General features: G+C 43.5%; 1 protein-coding gene across 1 annotated transcript; it reads right to left on the bottom strand.

The window, feature by feature from the left end:
- Nucleotides 1-1,538: 1,538 nt before the first annotated feature.
- LOC308323859 (transcription factor MafK-like) lies at nucleotides 1,539-17,964 on the bottom strand (the record flags this gene model as incomplete). The annotated part of the gene is made up of 3 exons (XM_080775716.1): nucleotides 17,857-17,964; nucleotides 3,405-3,477; nucleotides 1,539-2,000 (listed from the first exon to the last, which is right to left on the bottom strand). The coding sequence occupies exons 2-3, from the start codon at nucleotides 3,438-3,440 to the stop codon at nucleotides 1,539-1,541; spliced, it is 498 nt and encodes a 165-aa protein (XP_080631842.1). The 5' UTR covers nucleotides 3,441-3,477; nucleotides 17,857-17,964.
- Between the last annotated feature and the right edge of the window lie 206 nt (nucleotides 17,965-18,170).

The following is an 18,170-nucleotide window of genomic DNA, read 5'->3' as shown; positions in this document are numbered from 1 at the left end:
CTCGGCTCCAGAACACCACCACCTTGAAACATTCCCATTTACCATAAATATGAAAGACCTCTTTGTATTGTCAGTGCATACGTATTATTATTGCATCTACTAGTCATATTGATAACGACAAGTTCATTAAAGTCTGTCACAGATGCATAAACAGAAATTAATGCTGGACTTGGGAGCATTATTTCATGTTTGTATAGTTAACAGACAAAGTGACGAAAATGTACAAATTGATCTGGTAATTGACTAGTTTTGGGTTCCTCAGTTTTAAAGACCTCTGTATCATCAACATCAAGAGTTTGAGACCATTTGTTACATGACTTACTTAGAGTCAGTGCATAATAACAAGCACAGGGCTGGTTGCGTTCAATTTGCCATGTAGAATGGAACGCTTAAATCGTCCCACTTTCAGGCAGAAAAGTGTGCTAAACCCCCACTTTTCAGGAAATTGGGGAATAAAATGTGTTCCAATGTAGTTATTATTTAGTCACAATATGTTAATCATTGGTTAAATATTTAAAAACCAGGCACAAACACGCTTAACCAATATCAGCCAGGCATGCCCATTTATGGCATACCATTATAAAAAAAATGAAACAAATAAGAAATGTTCAAAATGTTTCCTAAATGGCAGATCTTCTGAACTACCAGCTCAGCTAGCTTGTAGATTGCCAATTTTTGCTACTTTTGCGTGACACTGTCCCACATTTTTAGTAAAAAATACGGCATTAATTTATGAAAAAACATTAAAAGATGGAGGTGCAAGTTTTCTACCAAACAACAACAATACAGCAACAATATTATTACAGGACTGCTGGCTGGTGGTCATTTGACTCAGTGCACAAATCCAGCGTTAGATCAAAAGAACAAAAATATTTCAAATGCTAATTATAAATACTACACACTGCATACATGTATAGTAAGCACTTGTAGTGCCAATTAAGGAGTTTGACATTGAGAAGGAATTCAATAAAGAAATACAAATTGGGTTAAGGATTAGGCATCAACAATCTGTCATCTTTCGTCGATCTTAGAAAAATCTACAAAATTAAATATAAAAGCCCATGAGTGTTGTACGTTTACAATGACTGGCACACCTCCACTGATGCAGACCAATTGCTTAGAGTGAATGGTAACACCTCGAGAGTAAAACAGAATGAAAAATGTATCCTGTGCTCCGTTGTGATGCACTGACTCTTTGATATACTTATTTGTGCGCCGGCGTCGCACATCAGAAGTAGCAGATTGGCTATCTCTGGTGTCGTGACACCGCACACAACTAAGTATAAATCCGGCTTTAAGACCAATTCCTGCTTCTTGCGGTCTGTGCTGTGCAGACGGCGTGCACCAGCCTCCCCGCCAACGCAGAGTCGTTTCATAGTCATTGTGGTCGGGGAGGAGTGTTATTACAAGGCCTCGGTGGGATGGGTGCCGCAGCTATTGGCCGAACCCACCTCGGTGCACGGTCCGCAAGAAGCATGGAATCAGGCTTTATTGGCTCATATAGCGTGGCGCGTGGCCGCTCCGCGCCCGCTCTCATACTACGACCTGGCCTCCGTTTTGGACTTGATGATGGTGATGACGCTGGTGGCGCCCACTTTGCCCGGGACGAAGGGCCCTATGACCGACGCCCCCATGGGGCCCCGGGCCGCGTTGACGACGCCGGGGCTGCGGGCCACAGTCCTGGCGAAGCTCTGCAGGGCCTCGTACTTGGAGTGTAGCGCGTCCAGCTCCACCTTCATGCTGGCATTCTCCGTGGCCAGCTTGTCCACCTCCTGCTGCAGCAGGGCCTTCTGCCGCTCCAGTTCCTCCTTCTGCGTGACGCGCTTCACGCGGCAGCTGGCGGCGTAGCCGCGGTTCTTGAGCGTGCGGCGCCGCTGCTTCAGCTGCAGGATCTCCTCCTTGGTCAGGCCCCGCAGGTGCTGGTTGAGCTCCCGCACCGACATGGTCACCAGCTCATCGTCCGTCAGACTGGTACCATTCTCCCCCGGCTCCCTCTTCACCTGAACCCACCACGGCCACACGCACGTACGCAAGCAGGCACGCGCGCGCGCACACACACAATAGGAGTCAGGGCTGTCACCATTACAAGGTTTAAGTTGACGATTATATTGTCATGCAAATAATTGCAAGTAAAGACTTAATTGTGTTTCTGCCGTTGACAACTTGTAGCATATGAATACAAATTGAATTTATGTTTGGCTTTTAGGCTTCTTAATTAAACATTGCACGGGGTAGATTACTGATATAATTAATCATTGTTTGAAAAATAGCGGAAATAGCAGATGTACAAGCTTACAACGAGTCATAAAGTGACACGTTGCCGGGGGTTGAATGGTACCAGTATGGTACCAACCGGGGTAGAATGGTACCAGTGTGGTACCAGCCGGGGAAGAATGGTACCATTATGGTACCAGCCAGGGAAGAATGGTCCCATGGTACCAGCCGGGGGTTCAATGGTACCAGTATGGTACCAGCCGGTGGAGATTGGTACCATGGTACCAGCCGTGGGTTGAATGGTACTAGTAGGGTACCAGCCGGTGGAGATTGGTACCATGGTACCAGCCGTGGGTTGAATGGTACCAGCATGGTACCAGCCGGTGGAGATTGGTACCATGGTACCAGCCGTGGGTTGAATGGTACCAGCATGGTACCAGCCAGTGGAGATTGGTACCATGGTACCAGCCGGGGGTTGAATGGTACCAGTATGGTACCAGCCAGTGGAGATTGGTACCAGTCTGACGGACGATGAGCGGGCGTCTGTGCGGGAGCTCAACCAGCACCTGTGGGGCCTGACCAAGGAGGAGATCCAAGCTTAGATGTAAGCTTGTAGATATGCTATTTATGCTTTTTTTACATGTATTTTTCAATTTGATTATGCAAAAATAATTGCGATTAGACTAATTAGATTAAATGAATAATGACAGGCCTAATAGTAGTCAGTACACAGGCAACTCAGTGTGAGCATATAGGAATGCTATAGGGATGAGTGTACATATAGCGGTATAGTGCTATACAGGGTGAGAACAATAAAAATACATCAACAATAAAGTATGCCAGTGCAACAACAACAAAAGTACAAAAGTTAAAATCTAAGGAATAAAAGTATGCTTTAAGAAGAGATTTAAAAGACTCGATAGAATTGGCACTTTTTATATAGAGGGGCTGTTCCAAAGCCTAGGAGCAGCATCAGCAAAGGCTTGGTCGCGTGTACTCCACAGTTTGGTTTGGGGAACCTAAGAACAGCATGCCTGCTGACCTCAGTGCCCTTTGCGGGGTTTACTGGTATAGGGCTCCAAAGGTTCTGACAAATATGTGATGCTGAGAGTGTGCAATTTTTATTTTGGTTTTAATTTCATTTTTAATTCACGACAATGTCAATGTTGTTAAATGAGTGTGTGGTTTACCTTCAAGGCTTTGTTTCCCTTATTTGTGGTAGTCATGCCCCGGGAGCCGCTTCCAACTGCACTGCTGGTGGGTCTGTGGACGAGAACACTCGTCATTACGGCAAACAACAACATTTCACTATGATGAGTTACACCATTTAGACCTGGAAAGCAGATAAATTGTTATACCTTTTAATCCGGAGAAAGCCTCCGTGTAATTTTTCCAGAAAACTTGGGTTAGGATTTGGGTTAGGCCACATTTACACAAATTATACAAGAATACGTTCCTTCTGGTCATAGCACACCAAGTAGGTCAATGACTTCAGATTGTCGATGGTAATTAAGAATAAATTAAAAAGCTGCATCCGATCGGTGGTTAAGAATGCGCACGCACACACACAGCACGCACACACGTTGACTTGGATCACGCCACATGCAAAGGTGAGAATCACACGAGAGAAGGGCTTCCAAAGATGTGGCGCCCTGCCCTGCCTTTAGCCTTCAGACTGACGCGTACTGTTTTTGAACAGAGACATGGGAGATGGCACGGCCCGCTGGCTTCTGTGAACGGAAAGAAGGATGGCATTTAGCCGCTTGGCAGTGGTTCACAGTGATTTCTCGGAAAACAAATTCCAAGGAGAGACACTTCCTCTCAGGGCAGCCTCTGGAGGCAGCCAGCCACTGCAGATGACCTGGGATGGGACAACTTTCAAAGAGTCAAAGAGGATGCCCATGAGAGGCTTCCAGGGGGGCAAAAATAAAGATAAAACGTCTATAGGTCGAAACATCGGCTGCCTAATTGTCATCAATACCAATGTTGTCAATGTGTGATTAGAACCCCGTTAAGCAATGAAAAGGGTCAGAATATAACTGCACCGCTGCCTTTGCTACAGTTGAATACATAAATATCTGTCAAATAAGTACTATATAACAATTATAATTTGAGCAGGAAATAGTGGTGTGACTGTGAAAAAAGACAGTTTCAACAGAAAAGGCAAGCGCAGGCCCGCACCGCACACGCACGCACGCACGCACGCACGCACACACACACACACACACACACACACACACACACACACACACACACACACACACACACACACACACACACACACACACACACACACACACACACACACACACACACACACACACACACACACACACACACACACACACACACACACACTCGGACTGTCGTGCACGTATATAAATACACTTGCAAGCAGTGGTGGGTGTGGGTGTATTACTCTTTACACACTGTAAATGCTGTGTCAGCCGCCTACCACCGCCAGCCAAGCCAACACAATGCCTCGCTAAGCTGATTTGTGCCCAGCAGTGAGCGTGTGTGTGTGTGTGTGTGTGTGTGTGTGTGTGTGTGTGTGTGTGTGTGTAACATAAACAAACGCATGTGGGCTTTTACAACTTTGTGTGGGGGTGTGTGTCGTCCTAATAAACAGTGTCCATGTGTATATACTGTATCGTATCGCTACACTATGCCCACAAATGAACCCATTAACACCGGAAAAAGAATCTCTGTCATTTTATATTTTAACCACTTTAACCATTATTTTATGCTTTGGCTATTAAAAAATAGCAGATATACAAGCTCATAGCTGAGCTCGTAGATCTGTTATTTTTGGAAGATTTTGAAACATTGTGGAAATACTTAAAAGTCTTTGATTTGGGGATATCTGGAACAAAATATTTTGAGATGGGGGTCTGTAGCCAAATACATATAATTTTGGGGGTCCAGTAGAAACAGTTTTTTTTCTCTCCTTCCAGAAAACTGTTAGGAAGACATTTGTAGAATGGGCCTGAGGTCTGAATGGGTCATCGGCAACCCATTTGACACCACATTTATCTCTGCATCCCCGATCTACACAGTAAAATCACTAGTGTTAATATACCTCTAAGACGGGTACAACGGGTCAATTTGGTTCCATTTGTGTACACTCAGAGTTACAGAGGGACCCATAAGGTTCCATTTGGAGGTCCAAATGGAACCCAATGTTGAATCAGTGTATTAAAAGACGAGTAGTTGCTCCGAAGCACAGCCAAAGATGACCGGGACACATTGCCATGGCAACAAAGGGGTGCTACAGGTGGTGGTGGTGGTGGGGGGGGGGGGGGTCACCTGAGCCAAACGGAGAGAGACAGACGCTTGTTAAAAATGACCTGAATACGACACGATCACACAGGCTGGAGCGGGCGACATGGGGGTCAGATCTGTGAGCTGCATTCCAGATGCTTCCTCCCCAGTCAAATGGCCCTCGGGGTCCCCGCCGTACCAACGATTGAAATTCTTCACGTTGCGGACGGCCCGTCTTTAAAAGCCTTTTCACGTTCCTACTGAGAATTTGTTTCCTTTTTAAAAAAGTGTGATATATTCATCGCCGCCCCGCCGGGCTTCGCTATGAATAGCTTTTACTGTCTGATAGTGGCACCTTATTCCTTCCTTTCACCAGCCAGCCGCTGTCGGTGACTCATTTCCAGTAAGGATTTGTACCACAGATGCAAAACATAATGGGATAATGGTCTGCCTGATGGTGCACGCTTAATGGATAAATAGATGGGGAAAAGCGCTAATAGCTGGCATGAGAGAGGAAGACTACTGCTGGCACATTTCATACAGAGATGATTTTCATGAGTAACTCAAAATTGTTTAAGGACGTATGCCCTATATTAAAAAAATAAATAAAATAAAATAAAATAAAATAAAATAAAATAAAATAAAATAAAATAAAATAAAATAAAATAAAATAAAATAAAATAAAATAAAATAAAATAAAATAAAATAAAATAAAATATGAAAATAGCTAATCTACAAGATCACAGTGTGTTTCAGGCACGATGCATTTTGAGCTTGTACATATGCTATTTTCAAAGAATGTTAAAAAATCTGTAAACATTCCAAAAATAATCAGATTTTTGCTTATGACATGCCCAAAATAGGGACGCCAGGATTAAACTGTTTAAAAAAAGAGATCACACAGGATCTTGGGAACAGACCCAGCGGTGGTATATGGCCCTGCCACAGCTGTGTACCATGCTATAGTAAGGATGACCCTGAGCGGCCATGACATGGTGAGGTGGGGGCAGTGGTGGAAAAGTACTCACATAGTAGTATCAATACTGCAATATAGAAATACTAAATATTGGCATCAAAATGTACTAAAAAGCACTCATTATGCAGAATGTCCCATTTCAAGTTTTCAAATGTATGAAAATGTTTTGAAAATAGCCGATCTACAAGCTCACAATGTCAAGATGTAGTAGAACCAGAACCCCTTTTGTTTTTTAAGCATTATGTTATACTTTAGCTATTGAAATATAGCAGATCTACAAGCTCATAGAGCGGCACAGAGTGCTGTGCTACGAGCTTGTAGATCTATTATTTTTGAAAAATCATGAAAATGTGGCGCAAATCTTTGAATATATATTCTTTCAGAGCGAACATTTTTAACTCAAATCTTTGCTTCTGGGTGCAGGTCCCTGGCTGGAACAACATATTTTCAGATGGAGGTCGGCGGTCAATTACATATATTTTTGGGGGTCCTTGACATGAAAATGTTTTGAGAACGACATGAAACATGTTTTTTTCAGAAAACTGTCAGGATTTAGAAGACATTTGTAGAATCGTCTAAATGGGTTAGGTAAATGTACTTAGTTACTTCCACCACTGGGTGATGCGGGGTGGGGGGGCTCCCTGACTCCCAGATAGCAACAAGCAGCCTCCAGCGCATGGCTGCTGTCTGCCTGCCAGCATACAGCAGCCTCCAGCACATGCATGGCTGCTGTCTGCCTGCCAGCATACAGCAGCCTCCAGCACATGCATGGCTGCTGTCTGCCTGCCAGCATACAGCTCCCAATGACGGGGCATGGCACTGCCATGTTGGCAGTGTGACAGACAGTCCTACACACAGCTGCTCTCCTCCACGCCTGCGGAGTCCGACCAGACATATCATACGTCACGGAGACGGAGAGACGCGCACATGCATACGCAATGAATACACACACACACACACACGACACAAGCACAGACGAGCGCACATGAAGGGCGGGGGGCTTTAATTTCAGCTTATGTCTCTATCTCTGTTGCTGAGGGGGGGAAGAAGAAGAAGAAGAAGAAGCAATTGATGGTGTAGGTTAGAGAGCCTGTAGAGCCTTTTGATTGGAGCAGCCAGTGCAGTGCCCTTGCATTCGACAAGTTCACCTTCTTAACATTCACAATAGAGGACGGTGGGCCACACATGTCCTCGTCGCGCAGCGCACAAATGTATTACCTCCCCCTAAATAATTTTAAATCCTCTTTTGTATGTGCCAAAGTAGGGTGGGGTGGGGTGAAAAATCTGCAGCTCGGAAACGGGTGGTGTAGGGGTGTGTGTGTGTGTGTGTGTGTGTGTGTGTGTGTGGAGGGCATGCATGTCTTTTGTACGCACATGCTGAATTTTTATGAATTGCCTGGAAGAACGCTGACAAATCAGTGCTGATTGCTTATGGAGGAGAGACATCACACCCACCACCAGCAAATAGAAAACGTGAAAACGCTGAGTGTGGTCACTCAGAGGGAGAGAGTGAGAGAAAGAACAACAGAGAGAGAGAGAGGGAGAGAGAGAGAGAGAGTGCACGCTAGAGAGAGAACGGCCTTGCGAAAATGCACTCTCGACAGATTTAGAGGAGCTTGAGAAGAACGGGTTGAGAGCGAGAGAAGAGTAGAAAAAATAACCCTGATCTCAGCAAGGACCACGACCAAGGCACCAATTAGGAAGTTGTGAAGTTGAACTAACACGATGAGAGCGACCCCAGCCAACCTCCAAACGTTCTCCGGGTTGGTCTTCTACATCCATACTATAGAGGGTGGGTGGCGTCTTCTACATCCATAGAGGGTGGGTGGCGAAGGTGCGATAGAGGCCTAATAGGTGAATTTAAAGAGGGGGAGCTATGATAAGACCTGAGTCCCACGTCGCGCCTTAACGAGCTCCTCCTCTCTCGCAGGGCTGTCTCTCTCGCGGGGGGGGGGGGGGGGGGGGTCTGCCAGGGATGGACACCATTAGCCCGGGGAGCCTTTGTTCAGGGGGAGCCATGGCTCCACACACCGTGTCCCCTGATGAATATTTATCATTGTCATTCACCAGCCCGAGGTGGGGGTAGGAGACCAGGGGTGGGTGGGTGGGGTGGGCACCATGTGCAGGGTGGCCGACTTGAATAAAGATGCTCAGGAGGTAATTCTTCAAGGATACATGCAAGGCTCCTCCATCATCGGCCGTCTCAAAATGGAGGTTGTGCTGGGGGGGGGGGGGGGGGGGGGGGTGCTGTGTGTGAGTGTGGGGGGGTGGTGGTGGTGTAGAGGGCTGGGGGGAGAGCCAGCTCCACTTGACAGCAGTGTAACAAGATTATCAGGGCCATAAGAGCAAACAAAAACCCCAGCAACCCCGCTTCAGAATCTAGATTACAGCAGCGCCTGTTATCTGAATACTAAACACAACTGGGCAAGGCATGTGGACTTCACTGAGGGATGAGACTTGGACCACATATATAAGTATAGGTCTGATCTCATACTTGGTTTGATGCCGAAATTATAGCCAACGTACAAGGCAAGCTTACAATGCATATTCGCAATGCGTTGTGAGCTTGTAGATTGCCAGCAGGTGATGTCAGCACGCCTCACAATGCAAAACCAAGTATAAATCTAAATCAGGCAAAAGAATTATGAACTGCATGCATATATTATTCATAGATACAAACATAAATGCATGCGCACACAAACACACACACACACACACACACACACACACACACACACACACACACACACACACACACTCACACACATGCAAATTTATCTTGTCACTGCCAATTCCTGAAAGGAAGCGGCCCATCTCTTGGCATCGACAGGTTCCTAATGAAGTGGATAAACTGGACTGTGGAGGTGCATGCTGATGAAAGCGCGTTTTTAGCTGGTCGCACGCACACACCCTAACGACAATTCAGTTCGATGAAGCAAACAGTTGAATATATCATCCACCAAAACGTTACATTCATGCCTAGAAAGCAGATCCACACCAGCATGCAGTTGGGTGGCTTAGTTTGTTTGGTCTCCTGCTCTGAGAGGAGGACCATGCAGCCTCTGCAGTAAATCCCAACTATCATTTAGGGCTTAATTTATCAGTTGTTATCTTACTTGCTCTCTTTTCTAAACGCATGACCTTGAGGACACAAGTGGAAGAGGGCTGGGCACAGAGAACATGTTTAAAACGGTAGTTTCGTATGAACCACGTTAATTCTGGCAAATGTTTTGAACACGTTCTCATCATCCTATGACTATAGTCATAACGCATTGTTTGGTTTTTTGTTTCTAATTAAACAATTGTTAACCTACCTACTGCACTTGCTGCCAGCACTGCTGAGATGCCGAATGCAGCCAACACCCACCCATGCATCAGAAATAGCTGTGATCAACATTTCATGCTTGATGAGACTGAGAGGCAATAGTTTGACTGCCTCCCTCCCCATTCTGAGCAGGAAAAAGATCGCCTAGATATTCAGATCTAATCAACCCTCCCTTCAGCTGAGTGAAGTCAATTATCAAGCGAGCTACATGTGTCGGGCGCCATTTAACTGCAAATTAAATTAAATCAGACTCCTCTATTAGCTCGGGAAAAGTTACTGGAAGGTGGGTGTGAACTATTATGTACAGACAAGGCAATGGAAGGAAGGAGACAGAGAGATAGATAGATAGAGACAGAGGGGGGGGGGGGGGGGGGGGGGGGCGAAGGTGAGAGAGACAGAGAGGAGGGAGGCTATTAACTACCAAGTATTCAGAGCGTGAAATAAGAGTGACAAAACGAGATAGAAGAGAAGGCATTCAGCAGCTTTTCAAAGGGAAATGTGATGCACTGTTAATAGTGGGGAAATACTAAGCCAACACCTTTGGCCACACTTAAACCCTTTACTTATCTGGCTGGGGTCCCCCCAATATAGGGGCCTATATTTAGTTTTTGTCCTGCTATACTTGCCGGATGTGCGAATGCCCCATAATAGGGGCATTAGGGTTCATGGAAAACAAAACTCAAGGGTTCAGGGCAAAGATGAGAAGGGAAAAAAAGCCAAACATAGGCAGAAAATAAATTAGTGTCCGTCTCTGGCAAGAACTGGATGCTGGAATGAAGACACTTTGATGTTGATCTATGGCGGTCATACCACATCCCTTGGGAGGGAATGAGTGGATGTTGGCATCTTCATTGCCTTTACCTTCCAGGTGTGTGTAGCACTGCAGTACGATTCAAGGTGCTAGACTGATTACTGAAGTCAACACCACAAAACTGACGTCTGTGAAAGTATATATTACCACCTGCCCAATTTATATATTTTCTTTTTATAAATATCTTGGGAGATTACCACCTGCCATACGGTACAGAAAAAAAGAAAAAGAAAAACCAAAGAAAACCCCCAAAAAACTTAAACCTACAATCTCACTTTCTAAATGTAGCTCATTATAGTTTTGGCAGCCATGGCCTGCTACTGTACTCTGTAAACTGTATTTTACAGTGCAGACATCTTCTTTTTTTACTTTAGTACACACCAGGCATGTTTTAGGAAACTGACATAAAAATTGCAATCCCTGTAGAAAAGTAGGTCTGCTCAACCATCATCACTGACATCTCACTATGCACACAGTCCTGACTTCTTTTAGCTTCATAATTGAGTCTATATCTCAAGCCTTGTTTATTTGAAGAAAAATAAAAGACTACATTGTAAAGTAGAGTTGTTCCAATACCGATACCATTATGAAAAAAACTGCCTATACTGCCCAAAATGCTGGTATCGTATCGTTATCGGCGGGCAGTACGCCAGTCTATGCCATTCCCATACCATATCATTTATCACATGACGATATTTCATTTACAGTAATATTTTGAATTGATGTTGCACTACAGTTTTATACTCTTACTGTACAATTTACATTGTTATTTTACTAACTTGTAGCTGCACTTTAATTATTATTAATGGATTATGTATTTATTCCGGGGTCAGTGGGGTCCATATGGTTCCATTTGTATACTCCACTATCCTAGATTTCTTGCATTGCAATTGCACACTCAACTCAACTCAAACTTTATTTATATAGCACGTATCGAAACGACCAATGGTCGACCAAAGTGCTGTACAGATTATTGGCATTGCGCTTATCGACCGATAAGCAAGTTATAGCTATCGGAATCGGTATTGGGAAGGAGAAAATGGTATTGTACATCTCTATTGTAAAATATTCTATAAAAAACTAAAATACACACTAGTTTTATTTCATTTTGTGATCGTATCGTAAAATAGTTTGGGCTGAATACTATACTACGTTGCAGGCTACACTCGTGCATCTCTTAATAGGAGATTAAATTCATACGATTAATCTTGCAAACTCTACATGCAAAAACATAAAATCCGCTGCTGAAAGCCAAGCATATTAAATATCTAGAGTCATGAGGAGCAGGATTTTCTAAGATTGATCCGTCTGCATTTCTGCACAGGTTGAAGTTTGTATAGTAATATTGTCCAAATCTGTGTTGAAGAAAGTGTATAACATGTGTGTTGATATTTGATACTCACTGACAATAAGTCAAACGTAGTGCAATGCACTGGCATACTGTGCAACAGTAATGCTTAATATGTGCTTCACTAAAAGTACGACTGGCATTTAGGAGAAAAGCGCCCATTAACAACTCAAACCTAAACCAAAAACAGAACACTTTATAGGCAAAAAATGTAAGTGATAGCCACTCTAAAGAGTACAATTATTCTCTCTTTAATTCATTAAACAGGGTTTGACATCATTAAAGAGTTGTTACATCCGTGACACAATGTTTTGGCTTGCCTTGCCCTCATCGTTCATTACAGATTACAACCTGCATTACAGCTGCTACCTCAATATGTTTGAGAAAAGATGCCTTGTATACTGTACAACTGACAAAATTCTGCTCACCAATGTAGTTGTACTGCATTAATAAATATAACATTAACTATCACGAGGTGCAGAAGACTTCTACAGCCTTCAGCTTGCACAACGTTTCCTATATTTCTGTATTTGCACATAACTTTAAATTTAAATATTAATATTTTAGCTCCAAATAAATTAATAAAAAACAGATATGAGCAACCATTTACAACTGGCCTCATTGGGTACATGTGCAGGCATTTGTCCTACATCCAGGTGTAAGAGAGAGAGAGAGAGAGAGAGAGAGAGAGAGAGAGAGAGAGAGAGAGCTTCATCACCAACAAGGGGCAACTACTTAAAGGTATCCTTAGAATGTACAGATTTAAACAACTGGACCATTTGGTTACATTTGTATACTCTTCAGTTACGGTATGTTAAGTTGACAGACACTGATGATTTTACAGTGTAGATATGAACTAGAATAGGAGAAGCTTTCCACTGCATCTGCCTGCAGGACTTGATTAAAAAGGAGAGGAATATCTCTGGATACATCAGCCTAGCACTGGCAGAAGGACCAAGGGTTGCAGGCAACCCACACACACTGGCAAAATATCCATGAGCTTCACTACACCATGTGCATGCATAAATGCCCATTGCAGTATGCCCGGTGGCTCAGCCTGGTTAGCGCACAGACCATATGCTCCTTGTGTGAGTGCAAGGAACCCAAGTTCGAATCAAACTCCCTTCATCAATTGCCATGCATGTTTTCCCTCTCTCTGCCCTTTGGTTCCCTGGCCTGTCTCATAGTCTACACTCTCCTATCTAAAAAAGAAAGTAGGAAATACATGCACAAATAATATGATTTCAAAAATAAATGAATAAATACATAAATGCTTATTTCATTGATTGACCTAAAGGGTACAATGCAGAGTATTCAAGCACATAGCCCTGAGCAATTTCAGATATTTAAATGCAATCTCAGGGAAAAGTTAAGTCAATCTCTCTTTTTCTTTTTATATGTCTTCTGCATATGTTTGTCAAACATAATCTATCATTTGGATTCTTCAAACACTTTCTACGCTATACTAGTATTATTATGAATCAGGGCAAGATGATAAGATCTCTTACACTGCAGTGTCTATCTGTGATGAAGAGCAAGGAATAGGTCTAGTAAATACAACGTTACGGAATCAATGCCAAATCCAGTGGTTTAGTATGAACAGTATACCATTTCGGTTTTGTTGTTTGTGTGCGTGTGTCTCTTGTACAGTATGTAGTGTTAAGCTTACTTTTCTGTCATTTGATGTCTTGTACTATTGTGTTGTGACTTGTAATTGACAAATAATCTAAATAAAGTATGTAAAAACAAAAGAAGAGTGAATTGAATATAGTCATACCGGAAGATATTAAATATGACCATTAGTTTTAACTTTACATATCCGAACCTACTTTTGAATTCATAACTATGTCACTCTGTGCCACTGAGAGAAGTCCTTTTTACAAGAGCAAATCTACACTCTTTTCATTTACTCAAATATTTACACTTACTCAGCGTTCCATGACCTCAAGAAATGTCACAGACCAAGACATTTTTAAAAGGTAAACTCTGAAATATCAGTCACTACTGAATAGGGCAACCATTTCAACCAGATCAACTATCTTACTGAAGTTAGAAAGAAGTCTTTACTCTGCAGTTTAAAATATAGGCCTATCCTCAGCATGAAAGATCACATGCGACACTGGTCAAATGTTTGCCTCTTGGGTTTACTCCATGAAATGCCAACCTACATATCAACTGAGGTCCCTGCTGAATCAAACTCTTAAATTTAGCTTTCGTTTTGACTTAGCGTTTACGTGTGCTAAGCTCACACGCGTCTTTCATCGGTGACAGTCAAACATTAATGTGGCTCATGCGTCAAACAAAGCTTAAATAAGTAGGTTACATCAAAATCAGTGAACCGCTCTGCTGTGTTGTTCTGTTTAGGCTGATAGCTAATGTGAATTATGGGGAAATGTGACACGAATAATCAATACACCGAACTCATCTTAACCACGTGAGCCCTGCTAGTGTAGCTATTTAGGGCATGTCATAACAGGCACACATTCAGTAAAAATAGCAGATCTACAAGCTCACAATGAGTTGCGTAACATGCGTTGCGTTGTGAGCTTGTATTCAATTTGCTATATTACATACATTACATGACGTGAGTGGAGAGATTGTAAACATCCGAGGTCTGACGTCCAGGTTGCTCTATTTTTACCTGACAAACGGAAAGGTAACAAACAGTGTTGGCTATATTATCTTGTAACATCATCTACAGTATACAGTATATACCGTAATCCTCCTGGAGCCAGTAAAATAAGGGTGACAGCATGATTGTGTCCCGACAGCACTGATGAATGCAGCAATGGTAGCAGATTTTCCTTTCAAAATCTAGCTTGTTTGTACTAATTTCTCCAAAGTTGCCTATACCGCACCTTTTCTTCCAAGTCTGATCGCAAATTCAACACGCATCGTCCTTGCACAGTGTCTGGATGAAAGTATTACTTTCAGAAGTGAGGCAGGCATATTGCAATGTTGCGCAATCATAATCCGCACTGCCCTTGCAAGGGGTTTCATCACCAACATCCCCTCCTCATTGGGAAAAAAAAGAAAGAAAGAAAAAAATACCCTATATTGATCCTTTCCTCCGGGCCTTCCCCATTTCCCCATGCAGCTTAAGCAGCAGTTTTGTGCACAAACGCCACACTTGTTTTCCTTTCATGGGACCTATTAATTGTGCTCAATAGGCATAACTACTCCCAAGACAGACCAGATGTATATTGGCCATACAGACAGAGGTATTGGTGGCCGCCGTGTATACCACGCTCTGCCGTGTGTTGCCTGGTGTTTCATCAACCTCACGCTTTCCGTTTCCACCCTCCACCGCCTGCCCACTCTGAGCACCGATACTGAATCACCTCTACGGCATCTAGCCTTATTTTATCTTGGGCTACCTCAGCGCGGAGTGCCCATAAATCTCAGGGCTGATCTCCACTCCCTCTGTCTCCAGCCCCACACTGCTGCCTGCCACCGCCCCCCACTGCGCTCCTACATGGGGCCCTCATCTGTTCTCATTACCTGCAGGGAGGGCCACAAACAGGCATTACGTTTTATTGCAAAGCTGGGCTCCTGCCTCCTGCATAGGCAAAAACTACAGTTAATTTAACTCTTGAGTGCAAGCAAATGGACCCCTACGGGTCCATTTGGTTACATCTGTACATACTGTAATGTAGTGCTGCTGGACTCGTCTGTCTGTCTAAAACACACTACATTGCCCCCGTTGCATGAACAGAGATGATGCAATGAGTTGAATATACGAGCAAGAATTGGTAACTTGGGTCTGTTTACCGTGGGCTTTTTACTCAACAGTTATTCCAAGGTGACTTTTGGATTCCACATCAGATTCTACATGGATAATTCATTGCCTGCCCAGCACACAAGCTCTCAGTCTAATAGGGATACCAATTTGAGCCAGGCCATATAGTACAAGGCAATGTCTGCTCAACCAAGATACTGTATATGATATGATGAGTGCAGTGATATATGCTGTATAATATTAAAAGCAAATTGGTGGGACAACATTCAGCCAATTATACAATACATAAATAAATAACACAGTCTATTAGCACCCGCAGTTCAAAATACTATTATTTTTCTGTGTCACTTTGCATATCATTGTGCTTTGATTTGAACTTCTCATGCATATCGTGCTTAAAAATAATGTGACCCAATTTAAACTGCATTCATTGTAGGGCTCCATTATCATGATATAAGTGCACACACACTGCTTAGCGTGCATTTTTCGTTAATAGAGTTGACATCATTTGCTGCTGACAACTAAGCATTTATGCTGCAACTACATTAAGACTATCTGTTGATATACAGCGCGACAACGCCGCAATAAAAACGCACAAGACATGCTCTCTCTGCACGGGGAGAGATGTAGATCACGCTATGAATGCGTGATGATGTGATGGCCATCACTTGATGCTCCGTGGCTTTGATGACTATAAATCAACACGATCACAATCTATCTTCTCGGTGACAGACAGGCAGCAGCTTCGGTGATAAAACATCGATCTTTTATACGCCGAGCACTCGGAGCAGACCTTTTGTCCAGTCAGTCAGAAGGCTATATGGTGCCATCCATCTGATCCATGTTCCGGGTGGATTCTTAAAAAAATAACGTCTAAATAGATTGTGATGATTCAGCATTGTAAAAAAAATAAGCAATGTAAAAATAAAAAAAACGAATTAAAATATATAATTAGCAACGAGTAACATGATGGCTGAGCAGGGTACCGTATAATCGCTTTGGCATTGTTACAGCAGTGGCTAAATGAATTCTCACTTCAGGTGAACCAATTCCACAGCGCACACTGCAGCCGAAACCATCATTTCTACATGCATGCCCTTGCCTTTATAATTAACAAACCCTTGCATGCATTTCTAAAAACAACACACAAATGATCCCATACATTATAAATGCTGAATTTAAAATGGATCATGCACATATTTTTTTCATTCTTGATTAAAAAAAATGTCAGACAGAAACCAACCTGATCTGTCGCTACAGCGCTGCTTGCAGGGCTCTCTGCTGCTTCCCTTGCTCTCTCTACTACACAGTACACACGCACACGCACGGTACGCACGCACGGCGGGGTGATGAAGCAGCAGGTTTGAACACCGACTGAAGAGAACAAGTGCATTTAGTTGACAGCGAGCCGCGAGAGGATCAAAGACAACGGAACGGACACGAGATCCAAGAAGGTCTGGGGGAAATCAAGAAAATGCTTTTTGTTTAAGGTCAATTCCAATTGAAAATCGAATTATACTAAGATCGCCAGACCCAAGAACTTATTTCAATGCACGCATGATAGTCTGGAGTGGAGTGGGTCTCGGAGTCTGGACATTCCCACCGTGGACATTCCACACCCCGTCTTCTTAAACAATCACAATGACACAAAAAGCTTAGTGACACAAAACGCCCCCGCCCACAAAACAAGCAAGGAAATCCCCGTGCTCAGCAGCAGCTTCTTCTCCAGCGTGGTGGTGGTGCCGATAAACAAGCAGCAGCAGCAGCTGCAGATCTACAAGCGCATAGCAGAGGTGCATCGCGGTGCGCTATGAGCTTGTAGCTCTGCTGTTGTCGTTAAACTGTCTGTACGACAGTCATCACAGACAGTCAAATAACTGGGAGGGGGTATGGGTTGAGTCTAATTGTGAAACGGCATGTCATGCACAAACAGTCAAACACAATTTATCTCGACACAGAAATTAAGTCTCGAGTCGCCACGAAGTACGGCGGTCTCGCTAGTCTAAAAAAAGAACAGACATATGGCTTGTATATTTGTTCTTTTTAAGCGACGACAATTTACCCTCGTGTGTCGTGCGACATCATGGAAGGCAAGCAGACAGACAGTAAACAAACAGTAGTTATCTGGCGTGCACACTCAGCACAACAAGCAACAAGAAAACACCACGTTTGATGGACTCACCTCCTGCAACTTGATATAAATTGGGTAGTTCTTATCGTCGGCGTGCCGTTGTCGGTCAGTGCACTGTCAAGCAGACGTCAACCACCAATAGCAGTCATATAAACTATTAGTAGCCTACTATACTACCCGGCACACGCTTCTTCCCCTCCTTGTTGTTGTCCTGTTCCCTTCTGCCACCAGACGTCATGTTTGGTCACGTGCTTCATTCATCAACGACCCCCCCCCCCCCCCATCGGAAGTAAATAAAACGTAAAATAAATGTGGCAATCTAAAGTATAATAACATTAATAATGTACCGGTAAGCTAGACTACTG

The sequence above is a fragment of the Protomyctophum bolini genome (assembly GCF_963924005.1).
Source record: "Protomyctophum bolini genome assembly, chromosome: 11".
Classification (NCBI taxonomy): domain Eukaryota; kingdom Metazoa; phylum Chordata; class Actinopteri; order Myctophiformes; family Myctophidae; genus Protomyctophum; species Protomyctophum bolini.
The sequence above is the reverse complement of the archived record's forward strand: the minus strand, read 5'-3'. Positions and strand labels throughout refer to the sequence as shown.